Below are 24,873 nucleotides of genomic sequence, written 5' to 3'. Positions count from 1 at the left end.
ACGCGGCTACCATCAGGTCCCCGTCAGGCCGGAGGACGTCCCGAAGACGGCGGTCATCACACCATTCGGACTCTTCGAGTTCCTGCGCATGCCCTTCGTTCTGAAGAATGCGGCTCAGGCGTTCCAGCGACTGATGGACAGCGTCCTGCGCGACTTGGATTTTGTCTACGTCTACCTGGACGATATCCTCGTCGCCAGCACGTCCCGCGAAGAGCACCTACGCCACCTCCGCACGCTCTTCGAACGCCTGGGCCAGCATGGCCTGATTGTGAACCCCGCAAAGTGCCGGTTCGGCGCCGCCACAATCGATTTTCTGGGGCACCGTGTCACCAGGCACGGAGCCGTCCCCCTGCCGGCCAAGGTGGAGGCGGTGAAGGGGTTTCCGCGCCCCTGCACGATCAGAGGGCTGCAGGAGTTCCTGGGCATGGTGAACTTTTACCATCGGTTCCTGCCCCGTATCGCCCAGCTCCTGCGCCCCCTGCACGAAGCTCTCCGAGGTAAGCCGGGCAAAGGCGACGTTACCTGGACCGAGCAGATGGACACGGCGTTCACGGGCGCGAAGCTCGCCTTGGCTAACGCCACCATGCTCGCGCACCCGGCGCCCGATGCACCGATCGCCCTCACCACCGATGCCTCGGACTACGCGGTGGGCGCGGTGCACGAGCAATGGGTGCGTGGAGCTTGGCAACCGCTGGCGTTCTTTAGCCGGCAGCTTCGCCCGCCCGAACGCCGTTACAGTACCTTCGACCGCGAGTTGCTCGGACTTCACTTGGCGGTCAGGCACTTCCGCCATCTGCTCGAGGGCCGGGCGTTCACTGCCTTCGTCGACCACAAGCCGCTGATCTTCGCGATGGGCAAGGTCACCGAGCCGTGGTCGGCCCGGCAGCAGCATCACCTCTCGGCCGTGTCGGAGTACACGACGGACATCCAGCATGTCGCGGGGAAGGACAACCCGGTGGCGGATTGCCTTTCCCGGGCCGTCGCCCACGCAGTCCACCTCGGCATCGACTATGCCCGGATGGCAGCGGACCAGGCCGCTGACCCCGACGTCCAGGCCTTGCGGACCGCCGTCACGGGCCTCCGCGTCACCGCGGTGCCGTTCGACGGCGCGGACGCGGCCCTCTTGTGCGACGTCTCCCTCGGGCGTCCTCGCCCCATTGTGCCCGCGGGCTGGCAGCGCCAGGTGTTTGACGCCATCCACGGCCTGTCCCACCCGGGCGCGAGGGCCTCCCAAAGGTTGATCGCCGACAAGTTCATCTGGCATGGCCTCCGGAAGGCCGTCCGCGGCTGGGCCAGGACGTGCCTCGTGTGCCAGCGCGCCAAGGTGCACCGGCACACCCAGGCCCCGTTGGCCCCGTCCACGGTGCCGGAACGCCGGTTTGACCACGTCCACGTGGACCTGGTGGGACCTCTGCCCCCCTCGCGGGGTTTCACCTACGTCCTCACCATGGTGGACCGCACCACCCGGTGGCCGGAGGCCGTGCCCTTGGCGTCGACAACGGCGGCCGATGTCGCGCAGGCTTTCATCGCCACCTGGGTCGCCCGGTTCGGCGCCCCCTCAGACATCTCATCCGACCGCGGCCCCCAGTTCACCTCGGAGCTCTGGGGGGCGGTTGCGCAGGGGCTCGGGGTCCGGCTGCACCGAACCACGGCCTACCACCCCCAGGCTAATGGCCTGTGTGAGCGATTTCACCGCTCATTGAAGGCCGCGCTCCGGGCCACCCTCCGCGACGGCGGCTGGGTCGACAGGCTCCCCTGGGTCCTGCTGGGCCTCCGGACGGCGCCCAAGGAGGACCTGCGTGCATCCGCGGCGGAGTTGGTCTTCGGGCAACCGCTGCGGGTGCCGGGCGAGTTCCTCCCCGACTCCACGGCACCATGGTCCGCGGCACAGCAGCGCTCCGCTCTGCAAGAGACCGCCCAGAGGTTCGCCCCGGTGCCAACGGCATGCCACGGGCACCCACCGACGCACGTCGCCCTGGAGCTTCGCACGGCGGAGTACGTCTTCGTCCGCCACGATGCCCATCGGACACCACTGCGGCCCCCGTACGACGGGCCTTTCCGCGTGCTGGAGACCGGGGCGAAGCACTTCACCCTGGACATCGGCGGTACTCCTGACCGCGTTTCGGTAGACCGCCTCAAGCCGGCCCACCTCGATGTGGACCATCCACCGCCAGTGGCCTGACCCCCACGTCGGGGCCGCCCTCCTGCGGGCCGACCCCCGGCACCGCCCAGCCCCGCCGCCACGCCGCCCCCCGGTCCTGCACCCATCCCAGGGGCAGCCAGGGGCATCCCACCTGGCATCCCTGCACCCCGGACGCCGCCGATCGCCAGGGGGCGCTTCGGCCGGGTCATTCGTCTGCCCCGCAAACTGGCCCTACAGGTGCGCGGGAATTCTGGGGGGGGCGCGTGTGGCGGACACAAAAGCCCACTGGCGTGGTGACATCATTCCACGCACCAAGTGGGCGGTGGCCACGCCCGAGGGGTAGGCGTGGCCTCATGATATACACCGGGCGACCAGCCCGGAGGAGTTCAGTGTTACAGTGTAGTCTTACAATAAAGACGTTTATATGTTACCGCTTGTCCGCTTCCTCCTTGCTCACAAGCAGCGCGCGTAACGCATTTCATTTTTTACAGTCGCTAACATAGTTTTAGACTCGGTTGAAAAAAAAATGGGAAGAGAATCCCATGAAAATTTCCGTTTATAGAACGAAATGATTTCTCAAAGGCCTGTAACAAAAGCCCATTCATTGAGTCACCCTCACGATTTTATCCTGCATTCACCATCTGATTTAATTTTTATCGATGGTTTTAGACTTGGTGTCAGAAATAATTGAGAACATTCACGCACACACGGGAAATTGCCGAGATATATTGTTTAAAAATCGCGGCATACACCGCCTAAAATAACAGACGGGAAAATGGCGAGATATATTTCCATTTGATGACAATCGTCACGATTAAATATTTAATTTTTACGTCGTCACAATAATGTGGAGAGAGGAGCATAGCTTCGTTCACGTATCGCCACAGACGGGAAATTGCCGACAGATATTTCTTCGTTCTTATTTTTATTCAACATTATTATCCGGAAGTAAAATGTTTCAGGAAATTGCCGACAGATATTTCTTCGTTTTTTTTTTATTAGTTATGTGCGCATACACTTTAAATAGGTTTATTTGAAATCTTTAATTTTCACAATGTAATTTACTTGCCATTTGTCATTTGATGATTACGAGACACTTCCTCTTGAGGATCGTGACAATTCATGCGCTGCGTGGAAACTTCCATTATTTTCCAAAATGAATGAGACGCTCGATGAAGAACGCAGACTTGAACAGGATGCAGCAAGAAAACGAACGAGACGGGAGAGAAACGAGACGGGAAAAAGCCGATTGGAGAGGAGAGTGAGGAGCGATTGGAGAGACGGGTGAGGATCTATTGGAGAGGCGGGTGAGGATCGATTGGAGAGGCGGGTGAGGAGCGATTGGAGAGGCGAGTGAGGCGCGATTGGAGAGGCGAGTGAGGAGGTATTGTAGAGGAGTGTGAGGAGGTATTGGAGAGGAGTGTGAGGAGGTATTGGAGAGGAGTGTGAGGAGGTATTGGAGAGGAGTGTGAGGAGCGATTGGAGAGGAGTGTGAGGAGCGATTGGAGAGGTGGGTGAGGATCGATTGGAGAGGCGGGTGAGGAGCGATTGGAGAGGCGAGTGAGGCGTGATTGGAGAGGCGAGTGAGGAGGTATTGGAGAGGCGAGTGAGGAGGTATTGGAGAGGAGTGTGAGGAGGTATTGGAGAGGAGTGTGAGGAGCTATTGGAGAGGAGTGTGAGGAGCTATTGGAGAGGAGTGCGAGGAGGTATTGGAGAGGAGTGCGAGGCGGTATTGGAGAGGAGTGCGAGGCGGTATTGGAGAGGAGCGATTGGAGAGGCGAGTGAGGAGCGATTGGAGAGGAGAGTGAGGCGCGATTGGAGAGGCGAGTGAGGCGCGATTGGAGGGGAGTATGAGGAATTGAAGAGGAGTGTGAAGGATTTGAGAGGAGTGTGAGGGATTTGAGAGGAGTGTGAGGGATTTGAGAGGAGTGTGAGGGATTTGAGAGGAGTGTGAGGGATTTGAGAGGAGTGTGAGGGATTTGAGAGGAGTGTGAGGGATTTGAGAGGAGTGTGAGGGATTTGAGAGGAGTGTGAGGGATTGGAGAGGAGTGTGAGGGATTGGAGAGGAGTGTGAGGGGTCGGAGAGGAGAGTGAGGGGTCGGAGAGGAGTGTGAGGGGTCGGAGAGGAGTGTGAGGGGTCGGAGAGGAGTGTGAGGGGTCGGAGAGGAGTGTGAGGGGTCGGAGAGGAGTGTGAGGGGTCGGAGAGGAGTGTGAGGGGTCGGAGAGGAGTGTGAGGGGTCGGAGAGGAGTGTGAGGGGTCGGAGAGGAGTGTGAGGGGTCGGAGAGGAGTGTGAGGGGTCGGAGAGGAGTGTGAGGGGTCGGAGAGGAGTGTGAGGGGTCGGAGAGGAGTGTGAGGGGTCGGAGAGGAGTGTGAGGGGTCGGAGAGGAGTGTGAGGGGTCGGAGAGGAGTGTGAGGGGTCGGAGAGGAGTGTGAGGGGTCGGAGAGGAGTGTGAGGGGTCGGAGAGGAGTGTGAGGAGTCGGAGAGGAGTGTGAGGGGTCGGAGAGGAGTGTGAGGGGTCGGCGAGGAGTGTGAGGGGTCGGCGAGGAGTGTGAGGGGTCGGCGAGGAGTGTGAGGGGTCGGCGAGGAGTGTGAGGGGTCGGCGAGGAGTGTGAGGGGTCGGCGAGGAGTGTGAGGAGTCGGCGAGGAGTGTGAGGGATTGGAGAGGAGTGTGAGGGGTTGGAGAGGAGTGTGAGGGGTTGGAGAGGAGTGTGAGGGGTTGGAGAGGAGTGTGAGGGGTTGGAGAGGAGTGTGAGGGGTTGGAGAGGAGTGTGAGGGGTTGGAGAGGAGTGTGAGGGGTTGGAGAGGAGTGTGAGGGGTTGGAGAGGAGTGTGAGGGGTTGGTGAGGAGTGTGCGAGGAAGTATTGGAGAGGAGTGCGAGGAAGTATTGGAGAGGAGTGCGAGGAGGTATTGGGGAGGAGTGCGAGGAGGTATTGGGGAGGAGTGCGAGGAGGTATTGGAGAGGAGTGCGAGGAGGTATTGGAGAGGAGTGCGAGGAGGTATTGGAGAGGAGTGCGAGGAGGTATTGGAGAGGAGTGCGAGGAGGTATTGGAGAGGAGTGCGAGGAGGTATTGGAGAGGAGTGCGAGGAGGTATTGGAGAGGAGTGCGAGGAGGTATTGGAGAGGAGTGCGAGGAGGTATTGGAGAGGAGTGCGAGGAGGTATTGGAGAGGAGTGCGAGGAGGTATTGGAGAGGAGTGCGAGGAGGTATTGGAGAGGAGGTATTGGAGAGGAGTGCGAGGAGGTATTGGAGAGGAGTGCGAGGAGGTATTGGAGAGGAGTGTGAGGAGGTATTGGAGAGGAGTGTGAGGAGGTATTGGAGAGGAGTGTGAGGAGGTATTGGAGAGGAGTGTGAGGAGGTATTGGAGAGTGTGAGGAGGTATTGGAGAGGAGTCTGAGGAGGTATTGGAGAGGAGTGTGAGGAGGAGTGGCATTGGAGAGGCGTGAGGGTAGAGAGGAGTGAGGGGTCACATATTATGTGAAATAAATAAATTGTGTTCATTACACCATTTCTGGATCTGATGAATTGCCAGTAACCATTTTGTAAAATTTAATGTGCAGCATCTAAATCAAGATGTCCAAATGTCACACACGTCCATACCCGTGGGAATCCCACGGGTGACCCCACTAGTATGTCTATAACTTGAGAATGGCTGAAGTGATCTAATTCAAGCTTGGTGCAGGTATATATAATGCTTTAAAGATCAACTGATTAAATTTTGGGGGCAAGGTCAAAGGTGAAAGTCTGTCATAGGTCTATAACTTGAGAATGACTGGAGTGATGTCATTCAAACTTGGATGTCAAACAGACAAACAAACGAACAGATCAACATACTTGCCGGAATCTTTTCCGGCAAGTAACAAACGAACAGATCAACATACTTGCCGGAATCTTTTTCCGGCAAGTAACAAACGAACAGATCAACATACTTGCCGGAATTTTTTTCCGCCAAGTAACGAACAGATCAACATACTTGCCGGAATCTTTTCCAGCAAGTAACAAACACACAAACACACACACAAGCAGAAGTGATCAACATACTTGCAAAATACATTTTGCCAAGTAACAAACGAAGACATGAAAAATCACTCATCGAGCGACACTTGGCAAAAGAGAATGAAGCAGAATGGCACTCGGTAGAGCATCCTTTTGACCTCACAAATAATTGGTGGTTGAATTGAGTTTGCAAGTCAATTGGATGAAAATTGAGGCTTTTAGAAATTAGAAAAAAGTTTGACCTTTGGCCTATTTTGACCTTTGTTGATCTCAAAAATAGTTATTGGTTGAATTCAGTTAACTGAGATGTAAATCCCATTCAAATTTCAAGTGAATCAGATGAAAATTGAGGATTTTATCAATTATAAATTGTTGTTGACCTTTGGCCTATTTTGACCTTTTGGCCTATGTTGATCTCAAAAATAGTTGGTGGTTGAATTCAGTTTGCTGACAGGAAAATCCTATTCAAATTTCAAGTCAATCGGATGAAAATTGAGGATTTTAGAAGTTTGAAACAAAGTGGTTGACCTTTGGCCTATGTTGACCTTTTGACCTCAAATATATAGGATTTTGTCGGACCACGAACTCCCTTACCTCAGGCTCAAGACGGTTCCTCGGCAACAGAAGGGGCGGAAGTGGAGGAGACGATCAGGGGTGAAGGTTACTTGGCGAAAGATGAAATGTGAGTGTTATCGCAGATGTCGTTCAGAATGGTTGAATTGGAAATAAAACATTGTTAAAACCGGGACGAGTTCTCCAAAACACAAGAATTCCCCTGATGGGCGTGGTCAGTATTCCAAGAACCTGCGGAAGGCGCGAAATTCTCGTTATGGCTTCCCTCCCTCATCTGAGGTAAATGTTGTTGTTGAAATCCGTGTAAATAATAACGAGGGATCGGTTGAGGATTACTCACCGAGATTTCAGGGAAAATCACTTCAATTCATTGAACTCCCGCGAGGTCAAACGACGCGACCAGCGGCGGGAGAAGTTCAAGAGAAAACACAAAACGGTCGCAAAACCTGAACCATGTTTCCGACGAAGTCCGCGTTTATTTATTAAATGTTTTACATTTCGGTTTTCGCGTCAGAGCCAAATTCTGTGGCGAGTGAACGGTCGCAGATCTTCCAACCTTTTTTTTTTTGTCCTCCCCGACCCTCTTGCCCTTAGACCTGTTTTTCCCTGACTCTACCTGAAGATCTAGCGAACGGTCCCGCCGGATACAGATGTTTAACTCTCGAGTGAGGGTTGGTGGGTTAGCCTGGTTTTGGCGGTCACGATGCTCACTTGGGTGTTATGGCTCGATGTGTAAACAGGGTGAATGTGTGTTATGGCTCGATGTGCAAACAGGGTGAATGTGTGTTATGGCTCGATGTGCAAACAGGGTGAATGTGTGTTATGGCTCGATGTGCAAACAGGGTGAATGTGTGTTATGGCTCGATGTGCAAACAGGGTGACTGTGTGTTATGGCTCGATGTGTAAACAGGGTGAATGTGTGTTATGGCTCGATGTGTAAACAGGGTGAATGTGTGTTATGGCTCGATGTGCAAACAGGGTGACTGTGTGTTATGGCTCGATGTGTAAACAGGGTGAATGTGTGTTATGGCTCGATGTGCAAACAGGGTGAATATGTGTGTTATGGCTCGATGTGTAAACAGGGTGAATGTGTGTTATGGCTCGATGTGCAAACAGGGTGACTGTGTATTATGGCTCGATGTGCAAACAGGGTGAATGTGTGTTATGGCTCGATGTGCAAACAGGGTGAATGTGTGTTATGGCTCGATGTGCAAACAGGGTGACTGTGTGTTATGGCTCGATGTGTAAACAGGGTGACTGTGTGTTATGGCTCGATGTGTAAACAGGGTGAATGTGTGTTATGGCTCCATGTGCAAACAGGGTGACTGTGTGTTATGGCTCGATGTGTAAACAGGGTGAATGTGTGTTATGGCTCGATGTGCAAACAGGGTGACTGTGTGTTATGGCTCGATGTGTAAACAGGGTGAATGTGTGTTATGGCTCGATGTGCAAACAGGGTGAATGTGTGTTATGGCTCGATGTGCAAACTGGGTGAATGTGTGTTATGGCTCGATGTGTAAACAGGGTGAATGTGTGTTATGGCTCGATGTGTAAACAGGGTGAATGTGTGTTATGGCTCGATGTGTAAACTGGGTGAATGTGTGTTATGGCTCGATGTGCAAACAGGGTGAATGTGTGTTATGGCTGGATGTGTAAACAGGGTGAATGTGTGTTATGGCTCGATGTGTAAACAGGGTGGATGTGTGTTATGGCTGGATGTGTGTTACGATGTACTGTGCCTGTGACGTCAAACTTCCTAAATCATTTGAGTTTTACACAATACAACCCAACCATAGTATGCTCCATAAAGGATGTTCCCTGCCTCAGTGCACATATTATGTGCGACTTATCTGACAGATCCCAAACACAAGAGTAATTGTACCCTACTCAAGCAAAATAACCAAGATAATCTTACCACATTCTAGCTCGGTGAATGGTATCACCTTACCACATTCCTTTACCTTTTTCGGTGAATGGTATCAGGGTGTTTGTATTACTAGGGCATTGCCCGTACTATATCTATATCTAAAATTATATCCCCCCCCTCTATTTACATGAAATGGTTTGGTCCAAAGCGAACGGCTTGCGAGTACGGTGACAATCCCCCCCCTCTATTTACATGCAATGGTTTGGTCCAAAGCGAACGGCTTCCGGAGTTTGGTAAAGAAATCGCCATCGCGTGCACAAACGCGCAGGAAAGCGAATGAATCGCAAATTCGGTTTTATTAGTTTTAAAACATAGTTTAACGCCAACATAGTTTGCAAACGTGAAATAAATGAATACGCTCTCAAATGTGCCATCCGAGGCAGAGTGTGTCCTCCACGTTCGGCACACGCGATCGTTCGCTGCTCTCTGATTGGTTGAATCGTTTTTTGGACATAGCTCGGTAAGTAATTGTCCGATTAATATGAAACCTTGAAAAGGCACATCCTCGGGTCCCCAGCAATATACCTGGCAAGTTAAAAGTATATCGGACCCGTGGTTGTCGAGAAACAGCGGTCACAGACAAACAGACGTACAAACGTACAGACGTACAGAGATTACTGGAATTATAGATAGACTAGGGCATGCCCGTACTATATATATATCTAAAATTATATCCCCCCCCTCTATTTACATGAAATGGTTTGGTCCAAAGCGAACGGCTTGCGAGTGGTGACAATCCCCCCCCTCTATTTACATGAAATGGTTCGGTCCAAAGCGAACGGCTTCCGGAGTTTGGTAAAGAAATCGCCATCGCGTACACAAACGCGCAGGAAAGCGAATGAATCGCAAATTCGTTTTTATTAGTTGTAAAACATAGTTTAACGCCAACATAGTTTGCAAACGTGAAATAAATGAATACGCTCTCAAATGTGCCATCCGAGGCAGAGTGTGCCCGCCACGTTCGGCACACGCGATCGTTCGCTGCTCTCTGATTGGTTGAATCGTTTTTTGGACATAGCTCGGTAAGTAATTGTCCGATTAATATGAAACCTTGAAAAGGCACATCCTCGGGTCCCCAGCAATATACCTGGCAAGTTAAAAGTATATCGGACCCGTGGTTGTCGAGAAACAGCGGTCACAGACAAACAAACAAACGTACAGACAGACAGAGATTACTGGAATTATAGATAGATAATTATGTGTTCGTTTTGACTGTCTGCAACTGTACAGGATCCCAAGTCTGGTTTGGAACACCGAAGATCTTACCTTGTGTGCCTTTCTTGGGTGTTTCTTGAATAAACTTTAATGTGCATTGTGCCCATTGGACCCTAAAGGCTTCGAGGAGAGCTGAACTCATGTAGTTTGAATACCATAGTGTTACAACAACGCCCATCCTAATCCTCTGAGCCATTTATTGTTACCTCCGCCACCAAAGGTGGATGGACGTTATGTTTTCACCTGTCTGTCTGTTACTTGCAAAATCGCAGATTTTTCAACTGTATTGGTTGGTCTTGTGCATTATTACTTGGAATTTTTTTGACAAGTATGTTAATCACTCCAGTTTGAGTGTTTGTGTGTGTGAGTGTATGTTTGCTTGTGTGTGTTTGTCACTTGCCGGAAAAGATTCCGGCAAGTATGTTGATCGGTTGGTTTGTCTGTCTGTTTGTCTGTTCGCAGTACTACATCTATCTACTGTTCGCAGTACTACATCTACACCGTTGCACGTAGAATCGCCAAACTTTACACACATATTTGTCTTGCCCTGGAGACTGTGCCCAATTTTTAACTCTCTCGGCCCAAGGCCTCCATTATGACGTCATAATTTGATAATTTGACAAGTACAAAACTTCATCCAATGAGATGCAACTTCTTGAGCGACATGACGGCATAAACTGGTGGAGAGAAAAAAATAATGATGACGTCATCGGTCACGTGGTTCGGCCGCCATCTTGGAAAAACCGAAAAATTTTGCTCCTCTATCTCCGAAAGTGCTGAATCGGAAAAATTGAGACATGGCTCATTGTAAAGAACTCTCCTTGGGGAATAAAATATTTTTATGATGTCATAGGTGCCTCCATTATGACGTCATAATTCGACAAGTACAAAACTTCATCGATCAAGATGAAATTTCTTGAGCATCATCAAGGAATAAATTAGTTTAGAAAACAAATAATGATGACGTCATCGGTCGCGTGGTTCCGCCGCCATATTTGTCCAAAATGGCCAATACAAAAGTACATTTCGGCAAGTCCTCGGTCTCTGACCGATTATTCATTTGTCTGTCTGTCCGCTCACTTATACTTGCCTACAGGTCACAATTTTTAACCGATCTTCACGAAACTTTACCAAGTTGTAGAGGTCGTCACAATTGAGAAGCCCATTGATTTTGAGGTCAAAGGTCATCTGGAGGTCAAATTTCTAAAATCGCCATTTTTAATCCGATTGACTTGAAAATTTAACAGCATTTGTATATTGAGTCAATAAAATGGAAACCAGATATTTGAGGTCAAAGGTGAACTCAAGGTCAAACTTCCAAAATCATCAATTTTCATCTAAAAAACCAAATTTTCATCCGATTGGCTTGTAAATTTAACAGCATTTGCATAGTGCCTCACTGAATTGGGAAACCAACTATTTTTGAGGTCAAAAGGTCAACTCAACGTAATACTTCCAAAATCATCACTTTTCATCCTATTGACCCGAGCTTTGATCAAGATCGTCAATTTTGATCTTGATGAAATGGACAATTTGCTTGATCAATTGCAACCTCTTTTTCGGGGGGTGAGTGTGGATTTTGCAAGTATCGTGCTCTGCATGACGTCTTCTTGTTTGTTTGTGAAGTATCGTGCAAGCATCGTGCTCGTCTTCTCTGCATGACAAAACATAAACTGTTCATCCCTGCGTTCAACCGAGTGTTGTTCTAGTTTTACACAAGTCATCACACATCATCATTACCTCCGCCAACAAAGGTGAATGGAGGTTATGTTTTCACCCCTGTCTGTCTGTTTGTCCGTCTGTCAGGTTGTGAACAAAATATCTCAAAAAGTTGTGGACGGATTCGGACATTTGGCAGAGAGGTAGCGTATGTGACAAGGACGAAATGATTAGACTTTGGTGAAGATGCGGATTCGGATCCGGCTAGTATAACTTTTAAGTGATTCTTCACTATTGAGTTAGAGGCCAAAAACAGATATATAGCACAATATCTCAAAGTTGTGGACGGATTTGGACTAAACTTGGTGGACAGTTTGGGTGTGTGATAAAGATGAATTGATTAGATTTTGGTGAAGATCTGAATATGGAGTCAGATACGAGAGTTATTTAAATTTTTAAGTGATTCTTCGCCATTGAGAGATCGGATGAAAAGCGACATATAACATGATATTTTAAAAAGTTGTGGACGAGTTATGACTGAAACTTGGAAAATGAATTGGTTCGGTGACAAGAACAAGCCGATTAGATTTTGGTTCAGGTCCAAATCCAGATCCGGCCTATCAGTGGAAACAAAACAAACTGTTCAGCCTGGCGGAGTTATGCTCTCCACTGAGTGCCATTCTAGTCTTTTAAGAGTGCTTTAAATGCGCATTTCCTAATCGGCACGTCAGAACGTACGGTAATCTCGCATTACATTACGTTACACAAATTACTAAAAAAAAATCGCGTTATGTAATTTTTGAACGGCTTCATATTGGGATTAAATAAATCGTTGCCCACATGACGAATCAGTTCGTTCTGATATAACGGTGGGGGATGCTGGCATGGTAAGGGGTGACAAGTTAATTATTTTTAATTAAGCGCATTAAATGTGTTTTTCCCAGTCGTGCTGTTCATCTTTTAAGAGTGCATTAAATGTGCGTTTCCCAACAGGCCTGTTACTGGATTTTGTCACAGATTGTGACCACAGTGCGTCATTCTTGTTTTGACGAAGGAATAGCTGGGGAAGTCAGCTCACCAGTTCGCCACTTTGGCCCATCAGTCATCGCAAATCTGCTGAAATGTTGGGCCAGGGAAGAACGCAAAGAACTGCAGAAACTTCCAAGAACGCAGGAAATGCCGTTTCTGACAATACATTTCTCATAATTTATTGGGGGAAGACCCCTCAGACCGCTCCTGCCCTTTAGCGCTATGGCCTGGTTTCCTCCCCCCCCCAATCTACAAATTCCTAGATCCACCCCTGATATTTATACAAATAAATATATGCAACCTTCGCCGCCCGATGTTGCACCGCCATTTTGCGGTGGGTGGTACAAGCAGCTCAGAGATTTAGCTCAGTGAAACCAAAAGGGCAACACAATTAATCTTTTAAAATTCCACAAAACAATTTAAATTGATATATTCACTTTAAAACTTTCCCCCTCACTTGAGACGAATACTCTTCCTAGTTTGCAATAACTTGTACGTGTGTTTCAGGATAATTTTCCCAGCTTTAGACAAGAGATACCACAACAATTTCCACATTCTTTTCAGTCATCCTTCCTTTTGTAGATCCGGATAATGTTATCTTTAAATTCCTATGGAATGTTTGTACATCTCCCAGCAATTGCCTCTTGATAGCAATGTCCCAGTGTGTAAGAATTTCTGAAGGAATACCATCTAATCCAGGAGCCTTCCCATCTTGTAGTTCCTTTCGTGCGCTTCACTGTTGTGCCGTACTTGGTACATACACTTCCTAGATCTTCTTGGACTGGAAGTTGTCCAAACCTTTGAAGTTCATCGACACTTGAAATGAAAAGGAAGTTTGACAGATTTTGTCACCGAGATACTTCCATTGATGGTCAACATCTCCTTGCATCAGGAAACACATTTAATGCGTTATTAAGTAATTAACTCGACACCTGTTATCCATGACGCCCTCCCCACGGTTATATCAGAACAACTGATTCGACACACGATCACGGATTGTTTAACCATAATATGAAATTCACTTTCAGATGTGATAAATAATGCAGGTAGTAGAGGAGACATATTTAGGATAGCCAAGCAAATTATCGGTCAAAGTAAGGATCTTTTAGGAGAACATTGTGTGAAGGATGATATGGGAAATTACTAGTTGACCATCGGAAGATTAGAAATGCTTGGAGGAGGTACTATGATACTTGGAGGAGTGCCTGCTAAATGAGGCGTTCCATGGAATCGGGATATCCTGGAGGCAGTAGAGTGGGTCCACCACCTGAGATTAAGAATGAATGATTGAAGGAAGCCATCGATGAAATGAAGAATGGTAAAGTGGTGGGCAGCTCTGGTGTTGTCGCAGTGATGCTGAAGGCATCTGTTGATATTGGAGTAAATTTATTCACAAAGTTGGTAAATGTAATTACAAGGGATACATGTGCCCCAGGTGACAGGTTGAAGAGTGTAATAGTGAATATTTATAAAGGGAAAGGTGATACCTTCATCAGGGGAAATTAGAGGGGTTTGAAGCTGCTGGACCATGGAATGAAGGTGGTGGAGAGAATCACAGATAAATTGATAAGACGGAGTGTTAATAAACATGAAATGCAATTTGGCTTTATACCAGGAAGGGGCAAGTTAGATGCAGTTTTTATAATTAGGAAAATGCAGGAAAAATATCTGGGAAGAAGAGACAATTTTGTATTTATGGATTTGGAGGTGTTCGACAGTAGTCAGGTTCACTATGTTAACAAATATAATTTCGTTCAAAATTTTGGTAGATTAGCAAACCTGTACATTTTTGGAATATTCGGAGCATGAGGAATCCAAAAATTAATGTTTGCATTTGCATAGACACCTTTGCGAAAATGACACTCAGGACAGTGATGAAGAGTCAGGTTCACTATGTTAACAAATATAATTTCGTTCAAAATTTTGGGAGATTAGCAAACCTGTACATTTTTGGAATCATCAGAGCATGGAGAATCCGAAAATCAATGTTGGCATTTGCACAGACACCTGCATGGCCGCCATTATGGATTTTGAAAATGGCCGCCATAAAATACATATTTTGTGCGAACTCGGCTTCTAGTCAACCTAGAAATTTAATTAAATATGCTAATCCTATGTTTTCTGGGTCAAGGAATCCAATAAAGGCCTCAAAATAGTGCTCAGGATTATAGAAAAGCAACAAACAAAGGTAATTGAAAACCATTGTCTTTATATTTGTGATATAACTGTATTACATAATACATGATATTGCAAGTCCTTTGAAGTTATAGGTTGTTATAGGAAGTTATAGGTAGTATCAGATTGAACTATAAGTCCTATACACAGGATCTACGAGGTCTATACCGTTCAGGAATATGCTTTTACAGATCTTCATCACTGTCCTGAGAGTCATTTTTGCAAAGGTTTCTACGCAAATGTAAACATTAATTTTTGGATTGCTCATGCTCTGAATATTCCAAAAATGTATAGTTTTGCTAATCTACCAAAATTTTGAACGAAAAAACATAGTGAACCTGACTACAGGGTGCCTCGGACATGGTGCAATGATCAATGAGAAAGTTACCTGTGGAGGATTGGTTAGCCAGGGTAGTCATGGCAATGTGTGATGAAATTTCTGTGAGGGTAAATGTGAGGGTGCAGAGTGAGGATTTTGAAGAGCAAGTGGAGGTTCACCAGGGGGTCAGTCTTAAGTCCAATCTTGTTAATCACGGTTCTTGAGGACATGTCACAGGAACTTAGAGACTTACCTTGGGAGCTCCTGTATACTGATGACTTTGGGCTGATAGCCGAGAGTGTGGAAGAGTTCATGGGTAAACATACAATATGGAAGGAGGGTATGGAGGCCAGAGCATTGAAAGTGAATACAACAAAAACAAGATCACCGATTAGTGGGTTGGGAGAAGGAACTGTGGAAAAAGGTGGAGGTGGTCGGCCTTGTGCTGTGTGTAAGAAAGGTGCAGGTAGCAACTCAATATTGTGTAGATACAACAGATGGGTGCACACGAGGTGCAGTGCCATCAGGTGTAGACTGCAGGTAGTTCCTGATTTTAAATGTGGTCTGCGCAGGTAAACAAGTGGCACCAGGGGTAGACTACTGCAGGTGGTTCCCGATTTGAAATGTGCTGTCTGTGCAGGTAATCAAGTGGCACCAGGAGTAGACTGCAGGTGGGGTTCTTGACTTTAAATGTGCTACCTGCACAGGCAAACAAGTAGCACCAGTGGTAGACTGCAGGTGATTCTTGACTTTAAATGTGCTACCTGCACAGGTAAGCAAGTGGCACGAGGGGTAGACTGCAGGTGGTTCCCGATTTTAAATGTGCTGTCTGCTCAGGTAAACAAGTGGCACCAGTCAGAGTGGAAAGATTAGTTTATGGGGACGTATCCCTGGAATGTGTAGATAAATGTTGTTACATTGGTAATATGATTGGTGCAGGTGGTGGTGTTGAGGCAGCGGTGATTGCAGGAATTAGAAGTGGTTCGAGGAGGTTTAGGGAGTTGGTGTTCCTCCCTATTGACATCAAGGGGGATCTCTATCCAACTATAGGGAAAACTTTATGCAGCTTGCGTTAGAAGCGCGATGTTGTATGGCAGTGAAACCTGGGCGATCAAAAAGGAGGAAATGAAATGTGGATGGCGAGATGAATGTGTCATGTGACACTGAAGGATAGGAAACCAAATGTGGAATTAAGAGGTAGGTAAGGGATAGAGAGCATTAGTAAGGTGATGGGTAGGGGGAGGTTGAGGTTCGGACACATGAAAATGATGGGGGAGGGCAGCTGTGTGAAGAGGTGTATAAATGTGAATGGAAGGAGAGCGAGAGGCCGTCCAAGGAAAACATGGAATGAGTTGCTGAGACATGATCTTAGAGTTAAAGGCCGATGAAGAAGGTCAGCAAGGGATCGTGCAGACTGGAAAGCGGCCGTTAGGGTAATCACGGCTTACACATGCAAGCATGGAAACGATGGTGATGGTAGATCCCTCTCCGACGTGTTTCCGTCTGGCATTAAAACCCACATTATGTTCTCAATCTTCCTTTGCAAAAAAAGGAATCCGCTCTTCTTTGGTTTCCCAACTTCTCTCTTTGTTGATGTCCACCATTTATCCACACTGTGATGGTTATACAAGATCACAAGAAAGGCAACAATACAGATCCCATAGGTTTGCTCCTCTCCCTCCATTTTCCCGACCATCTCCTGCTCCCATCGCCACCCCGTTCTCCTCTCCCACGCCCCGTTCTCCTCTCCCACGCCCCGTTCTCCTCTCCCACGCCCCGTTCTCCTCTCCCACGCCCCGTTCTCCTCTCCCACGCCCCGTTCTCCTCTCCCACGCCCCGTTCTCCTCTCCCACGCCCCGTTCTCCTCTGCCACGCCCCGTTCTCCTCTGCCACGCCCCGTTCTCCTCTGCCACGCCCCGTTCTCCTCTCCCACGCCCCGTTCTCCTCTCCCACGCCCCGTTCTCCTCTCCCACGCCCCGTTCTCCTCTCCCACGCCCCGTTCTCCTCTCCCACGCCCCGTTCTCCTCTCCCACGCCCCGTTCTCCTCTCCCACGCCCCGTTCTCCTCTCCCACGCCCCGTTCTCCTCTCCCACGCCCCGTTCTCCTCTCCCACGCCCCGTTCTCCTCTCCCACGCCCCGTTCTCCTCTCCCACGCCCCGTTCTCCTCTCCCACAACCCGTTCTCCTCTCCCACGCCCCGTTCTCCTCTCCCACGCCCCGTTCTCCTCTCCCACGCCCCGTTCTCCTCTCCCACGCCCCGTTCTCCTCTCCCACGCCCCGTTCTCCTCTGCCACGCCCCGTTCTCCTCTGCCACGCCCCGTTCTCCTCTGCCACGCCCCGTTCTCCTCTGCCACGCCCCGTTCTCCTCTGCCACGCCCCGTTCTCCTCTCCCACGCCCCGTTCTCCTCTCCCACGCCCCGTTCTCCTCTCCCACGCCCCGTTCTCCTCTCCCACGCCCCGTTCTCCTCTCCCACGCCCCGTTCTCCTCTCCCACGCCCCGTTCTCCTCTCCCACGCCCCGTTCTCCTCTCCCACGCCCCGTTCTCCTCTCCCACGCCCCGTTCTCCTCTCCCACGCCCCGTTCTCCTCTCCCACACCCCGTTCGCACTTAACATGATTAGATACACGTCACACGTCATGACACACAAAATCAGCCACAGTCTCACCATTATAAAAAGTGATGACTGTTACAACAAATCAAAGGAAGGCTACCACATCTGCAACTCTCACCACAGCCCAGTGCTCACGTGACTTCTCCTTGCATCGATCACTACACAATGGATGTTTCGTGCATTTCCAGAAAGGCTTTAATAAAACCAATCGTCAATAACTGTCAATCGAACAGATTTCAACCCCAGCACGTGCCCTTCATCTCGGACGAGTCGTGCATTACCCACAGGTACGAGTAATGAACTGGATGTTCATCGGAAACAAGACTTGCCGTTGCTGTCGCACACCGAGTAGTGAAATGAGCAACTCTCTCGATAATCCGAGTGAAATGAGCACCGCTCTCGATAAGCTGAATGAGGATGAAGAACGAGGTCCCATTGCATCTGAAGCTCCAAACGCACACTCCACACTCTCCACCATTTGATTTACCCGGTAAAGGAAGGCACACAGTCAGGAAAAAAAACAAGATTTAAAATAAATCTCAAATTACTGTGCAAATTTCAAACTGTGGTGTTGGTTAACCACTAGAATTAACACATTAATGAAACAAATCAACAAACAGGGACAAACGAGGTGCTCACAGAACCTCGGTTACAGATGATCATTGCAAATAAAGTTTTTGGGATTGTAATAAAAGTTCGTTTTTGGTTTATTTTTTGTTTACAGAGGCCGAGGCCCAATGAAGAGCTGAAGGGCAAAGGAGCAATGTTGACACGGTGAGAGAGCGGAGGGAGTTTGCACACGAGGGAGGCCCGAAGGAGGAAGTAATGAATGTATAGGCAGCACAAGTTGGGATGTACAGACAGGACAAGAGAAGTGAGTGAGCTGCGGAGACGGGAAACGTGTAAATAGACAGGAAAAGCTGACAAACAGGGTAAATGGAAGGGAAATCGAAGAAAAACAATATTTGTGAATGTTTTAAATAAATAGTACTTTTGAGTGGAAATGAAATGTGCTCTTCTAACACAGGAGATAACAGTGAATGCCGTCCGAAACCTGTCTGTACAAACATCCGTCGATGCCTTACTAGATGGCTCGTTCAGCAAATGATCGATGTTTTTTTTACCTGGCTCGGATTCTAACCGAAACTAACGGTGTTGTCTTCTTGCTGAGTGGGACAGACACTTGTCAGCCAACATGAGGGAGAGAACAGAGTGGGAATGACAGGGATTTTCGATGCAGATGCAGAGAAGATTTTCGATGCAAAGGAGGAGGTCGTTAGGGTAAGTCAGTCGATCAGTAGGTAAGTGGATAGGACAGGCACAAAAATGAGTGTGTGGGACTGGATTGTTTGTAGGTTTTGTTAAAATATACAAAACCAAGTGAAAGGTTAGCACACATAAAACGGTTAGAGGGACAACGCAGACAAGAGAGGAGCAGGTAAATAAGGCCCAAGCCCAATCAAGATGAAGCTGTAAAAGAAGAGCCGAGGAAGATCGAGAAAAGGCAACACACATCCAAAACACAGTGGCTCCCCTTGTCCAAAAAACAAATGCACTTGTGCAGACCCCTCTACCTGCATCCCCTTAAAGAAAGGGGAGAGAAAAACAAAGGGAGGAAACGAAGGGGAGAGACAAACAGGGGGGAAACGAAGGGGAGAGACAAACAAAGGGGGGAAACGAAGGGGAGAGACAAACAAAGGGGAGAGACAAAGGGGAGAGACAAACAAAAGAAAAGAGACAAACAAAGGGGAGAGACAAACAAAGGGGAGAGACAAACAAAGGGGAGAGACTAACAAAGGGGAGAGACAAACAAAGGGGAGAGACAAACAAAGGGGAGAGACAAACAAATGGGGAGAGACAAACAAAGGGGAGATAAACAAAAGGGAGAGACAAACAAAGGGGGCGGGGGGAAACAAAGGGGAGAGACAAACAAAGGGGAGACAAACAAAAGGGAGAGACAAACAAAGGGGGGGAGAAACAAAATGGAGAGACAAACAAAGGGGAGATAAACAAAAGGGAGAGACAAACAAAGGGGGGGGAGAAACAAAGGGGAGAGACAAACAAAGGGGAGACAAACAAAAGGGAGAGACAAACAAAGGGGGGGAGAAACAAAGGGGAGAGACAAACAAAGGGGAGAGACAAACAAAGGGGAGAGACAAACAAAGGGGAGAGACAAACAAAGGGGAGAGACAAACAAAGGGGAGAGACAAACAAAGGGGAGAGACAAACAAAGGGGAGAGACAAACAAAGGGGAGAGACAAACAAAGGGGAGACAAACAAAAGGGAGAGACAAACAAAGGGGAGAGACAAACAAAGGGGGGGGAGAAACAAAGGGGAGAGAGATGCTGGCTGCATCATTGCTTGGCACGGGGTCTGTGCCACTAAATGGTTCAATTAATCACACCTCTAGAGGTAAATCAAAACAAACAAACCTCTTACATTAATCTCACTTCAGTCCTCCTTCGGAGCAGTCTGAACCGCAGCTCGCCGTAACTCTGTAACAAGACAAGAGTTTCCCCCAAGACTAAAATCCGAATTACGAGAGCATGCTGAAGAGCAGGGAATGGAGGAATGGCCGGCGCTATCAAAGCTGGGACTCGAAGCTTGTTTTTCTCCGTCTCCACCAGGACTCGAAGCTTGTTTTTCTCCGTCTCCACCAGGACTCGAAGCTTGTTTTTCTCCGTCTCCACCAGGACTCGAAGCTTGTTTTTCTCCGTCTCCACCAGAGACCTCTGGATCCAATTTGGCTGTTGTCTCCAATTTGTCCAAAATCTCACAATGTTCTGGTCTCCACGATGGCTCGAGAGTAATTGACATCGAGGTTTCTGGCAAAATACGAGGAGCCAAAATTAGATCCGTGATATTCTCATCGGTATTTAAAGAAAGATCATTGAAGGCATGGCAATTCGATGATGGATCGTGAGGAGGCTCAGCTGAAAAATCACTTTGGGTTTCCATTTGCTCTAATTGAAATGGCGAGCTTTCAAATTCATCTCCCGATCCAAAAGATTGCAAACTACCTGTGGAAACCTGCGACTGGGAGGACAAAACAAAGAGTCTTTCTTTACTACCTTTTGATTGCATCAACAAACTCTCCTCACCGACTATGGCAAAATGTGAATTCCTACTTGGAACATCATAAGGCTCCTGAAACCGACGGCGCTTTCTTTCTATGGGAAGGCATATTTCTTCTGCTTGGCTATGATCTGCAGACCTGCTTGTAATCCTAAAACAATCGCCTTCAGCTGATGATTTCGGAATTTCTACTGCACTTGCCTCAGCGGCAATCGCAGGAGCAGCACTTGCCTCAGCAGATACACCAGCAGGTTGGTTTGAAGCCTGCACTCCAAAATCAACCTCGTCAGAGCGAACCGTTCGTACGAGTTCAACTTCCGACGGGGACATAGTCGTTAACGTTTCCAACACACTGGCTTGTTCTCCGGCTGCGTTCCCCGGCGTTCTGACATCATGGGCATGAGGTTGTGGTGGAGAGATATGATGATGGGCCGCACTTGGTGAAATTTGTCCTTGTGGAAGGTTTGAGATGGGAGGAATTGCAATTTTGAGTTCTAGGGAGGAATGGACATGAGAGGGAAAATGAAAGGATAAAAAGGTTCTGGATTTCTCTTACTAAAGAGAAACAATCTTTTGAGATTCCGAATGTGAAACTAAATTATCATCTAAAGCGAAACAAGCAGTCCTCGTTGACACAAGTGCTACAACCTCTTTGTAGAGTTTCTGCGGTAATTGAAGCTTATCTAATTGAAACTTTTCCTGTTTAATATTTTGGGTTTGAGATAGTGGTGCCCCCTCTTGGCAGGAACAAGTACTTTGTGATAAATGTATTAAGTGTGGCGTTTATCACCATGGAGATGTCCATTGTTAGGAAGAAGCCATCATTTGCCTTCACTGATAAAGTGCATCAAAGCCTTTAAATCAATCTTTACATTAAAAACATTTCATCCACATTGGACTGCTGCTCGCAATACTTAGTACAATAAGTAATATTAGTGTAACATAACATCAGTTTACTCAACACACCAACACACCAACACACGAACACACACACACACACACACACACACACACACACACACACACACACACACACACACACACACACACACACACACACACACACACACACACACACACACACTCACTCTGCAGTGAGGATAGATTACTTTCTCAAATAGGTAGACATTACCTTATTGTTGTGGTTTTAGCGCCAAGGAAGACAAAACCATGGCCAGCAGTCAGTCTCCATGTCGATCTGGTATTAGACACACAGAAAACGGCATGCACGGCAGCAGATGCAAACAATTAAGTACGAGAGCACTTACATTCTCGTTCTCTCTCTCTCGTTCTTTCTCGTTCTCTCTTTCTCGTTCTCTCTTTCTCTCTCTCTCGTTCTCTCTCTCTCGTTCTCTCTCTCTCGTTCTCGTTCTCTCTCTCTCTCTCTCTCTCGTTCTCGTTCTCTCTCTCTCTCTCGTTCTCGTTCTCTCTCTCTCGTTCTCGTTCTCTCTCTCTCGTTCTCTCTCTCTCGTTCTCTCTCTCTCGTTCTCTCTCTCTCTCGTTCTCTCTCTCTCGTTCTCTCTCTCTCTCTCTCGTTCTCGTTCTCTCTCTCTCTCTCTCTCGTTCTCGTTCTCTCTCTCTCTCTGTCTCTCTCTCTCTCGTTCTCGTTCTCTCTCTCTCGTTCTCGTTCTCTCTCTCTCGTTCTCTCTCTCTCTCTCTCTCGTTCTCTCTCTCTCTCTCGTTCTCTCTCTCTCTCTCGTTCTCTCTCTCTCGTTCTCGTTCTCTCTCTCTCTCGTTCTCGTTCTCTCTCGTTCTCTCTCTCTCTCGTTCTCGTTCTCTCTCGTTCTCTCTCTCTCTCGTTCTCGTTCTCTCTCTCTCGTTCTCTCTCTCTCTCTCTCTCTCTCTCTCTCTCTCTCTCTCTCTCTCTCTCTCTCTCTCTCTCTCTCTCGTTCGTTCTCTCGTTCTCTCTCTCTCTCTCTCTCTCTCGTTCTCGTTCTCTCTCTCTCGTTCTCTCTCTCTCTCTCTCTCTCTCTCTCTCTCTCTCTCTCTCTCTCTCTCTCTCTCTCGTGTTAGTTGTAACTCTGCGGGGTGTTAGTGGTAAGTTTGAAACAGCACACGTGAAGGTTGTTTATGCTTAAATGACAAAATGTTATTTTCTATGGAAGCACAATACAACTCAAACCATTTTGTTAGTGTTGTAAGTATTTCAGCACAATACGTCACGTTTATCAGAACTGCACAAATTGGGAATTAGAAACGAGCTCACCTTGTTGGATGGCAAATGCTTCGTTCAGTTTGTAAACAAACACCACATGCTCTTACTCAGTCCTCAACACTTCCTATTGAGCGGTTATGATCCCAATAACTCGAGGTTACCAGGTGATGTATTTTACATGGTTAATCAATCGAAGTTTCGTTTCCTTAATTTTAAACACGCTCCTTTCCCTCGCACACACATGATACGTAGATAAACGCTAAAGACTACAAACGAGGTCAATCGCTGATATGAGGATACACACAAAGTTTGGCACAGCAGGAAGAAGCCATTTGGCCCATCATGCCTGTGCCATATTAACAGCATCATGATTTAATCAGTCAGTTTATCAAGTTAAATGCACTGAGGTATCGTGAACAGTGGGTTAGGTACATGGACATCACAAGGGTAATATATTGGGGATTAATTAATTAGACAGTTATTTCCTAATCAGTGTCAGCACAGTTGTCTTTTCATTACCTCTCATACAGCTGCTCGACTTTCCCTCCACACCTTTTGTATTGTTATTTCTCGGACTAATTAGCATAAGCCGCCGCAACACCTAATCAGCTTAACATTGGGGCGATTCAGACTTCCATTCCGTATGGTATTGCGGAATTTAGATGCGTAATCCAGCGGGGAAGAACCCGAAGCGGTTGACTGTTGCGGTCGCATTGAAGTGACTTGTCGGATTTGAACCGGGTAACTGGGACAAACTGAGCGACTTTAACAGTATTTCCACCGATTACATGTCTTTCCTTTCCTCTAATGTCCCCTTACTTAATTAATCGTGCTTTGTGCAATGGTGCGCGAGGCCTCAAGGCCTAGTGAGGGTTCCGACATGTGATGTCATGGCACTTGAGAGCTAGGCCCCGATTTGCGGTTCTGGGTTGCTTCATGTGTGTTGATGGTTCATGAGTTCCCTCCCTCCACCACAACAAAGCGAAGCTTCTGTTGATATGAAATCTTTCCTTTTCTCCAACAGCCTCGTCTCAGATCACCAATTAGGATTCAGAGAATCCTCCACGGCTCCACCTCCACCTTGGGCATCCTGCTTGTACTCACTCAACAATGGATGAAGGCCCTCATTGTCAGACATGAGATCATTCTGCACATATCTCATGCTTTTGATACAGTCTGGCATCCTGCCTTGCTCTCCAAACTCTCTCCCTTTGGCGTCCAGGTTGAACTCCACACATGGCTTACTGACCGTCTACTCTCGTCGACAACGTGTGGTTCTCAACGGAATCCTGTCCTCTCCCTGTCAAGGCTGGAGTGCCCCAAGGCAGTGTTCTGGGCCCAGTCCTATTCCTAATCTTCATCAATGATCTCTCTGACTCTCTGTAAAATCCTCTTTATCTATTTGCTGATGACTTCACTCTCTGCCGTGACATCCATCATCCTTTGGACAGGCAGGCTGCGGCCTTCTTCCCCCTCTTCAGACCTTGATAAAATCACAAGATCGTCAGACACCTTGAATATCTCTTCCAATCCTGACAAATCTCACAATCTCTCCTCAATAGGACCATTTGACAAACCCTCCCATCTACTTTCTTAACAATCCTCTTGAGGAAGTTCAACCACTCAAACTCATGTGACTTCACCATCAGCCATGATCTCTCTTGGGCAAACATTTCCAAGTTGGCCTCCAAAGCCAAACGCTGGCTGGACATCCTCCATCATGCAAAGTCCTTCTTTGGCACACCTGAACTCCTATCCACCTACAAGACCTTCATCCACATGTATGTATGGAGTACTGTTCTCCCCTCTGGGCTGGTGCACCTGCCTCACACCTAGCTCGGCTTCACGCTGTTGAATCCAAAGCTTTCGGGATCATTGGAATCTCCCGCGATGGAGCTGATTCTGAGGGCCTTTCACTCGCTCACCACAGGTAGGTAGGTGGTCTTTCTGTCTTCTACCGACTCCTCTCCGGCCTTGCTCCCCCAGCTCTCTCTGTGC

At 48.1% G+C, this 24,873-nt stretch overlaps 1 protein-coding gene across 6 annotated transcripts in view; it reads right to left on the bottom strand.

Moving 5' to 3' along the window:
• Positions 1-17,815: 17,815 nt before the first annotated feature.
• DDI2 (DDI proteasomal shuttling factor 2) overlaps positions 17,816-24,873 on the bottom strand; it is a 40,658-nt gene continuing 33,600 nt past the window's right edge. The window contains exons 9-10 of one of the 6 annotated variants that reach the window (XM_068107295.2): positions 21,853-21,918; positions 17,816-18,114 (exon numbers count right to left, since the gene is read on the bottom strand). In XM_068107295.2, the coding sequence (XP_067963396.1) occupies positions 21,902-21,918 (17 nt within the window). In that variant the 3' untranslated portion in view covers positions 17,816-18,114; positions 21,853-21,901. Of the gene's footprint in view, positions 18,115-18,334; positions 21,215-21,852; positions 21,919-24,873 lie in introns of those variants that run through there. The other 5 variants (XM_068107292.2, XM_068107296.2, XM_068107294.2 and 2 more) reach the window with 5 other exon arrangements.

Source organism: Myxine glutinosa, chromosome 2 (assembly GCF_964187855.1).
Source record: "Myxine glutinosa chromosome 2, kmMyxGlut1.1, whole genome shotgun sequence".
NCBI lineage: Eukaryota > Metazoa > Chordata > Myxini > Myxiniformes > Myxinidae > Myxine > Myxine glutinosa.
The sequence above is the reverse complement of the archived record's forward strand: the minus strand, read 5'-3'. Positions and strand labels throughout refer to the sequence as shown.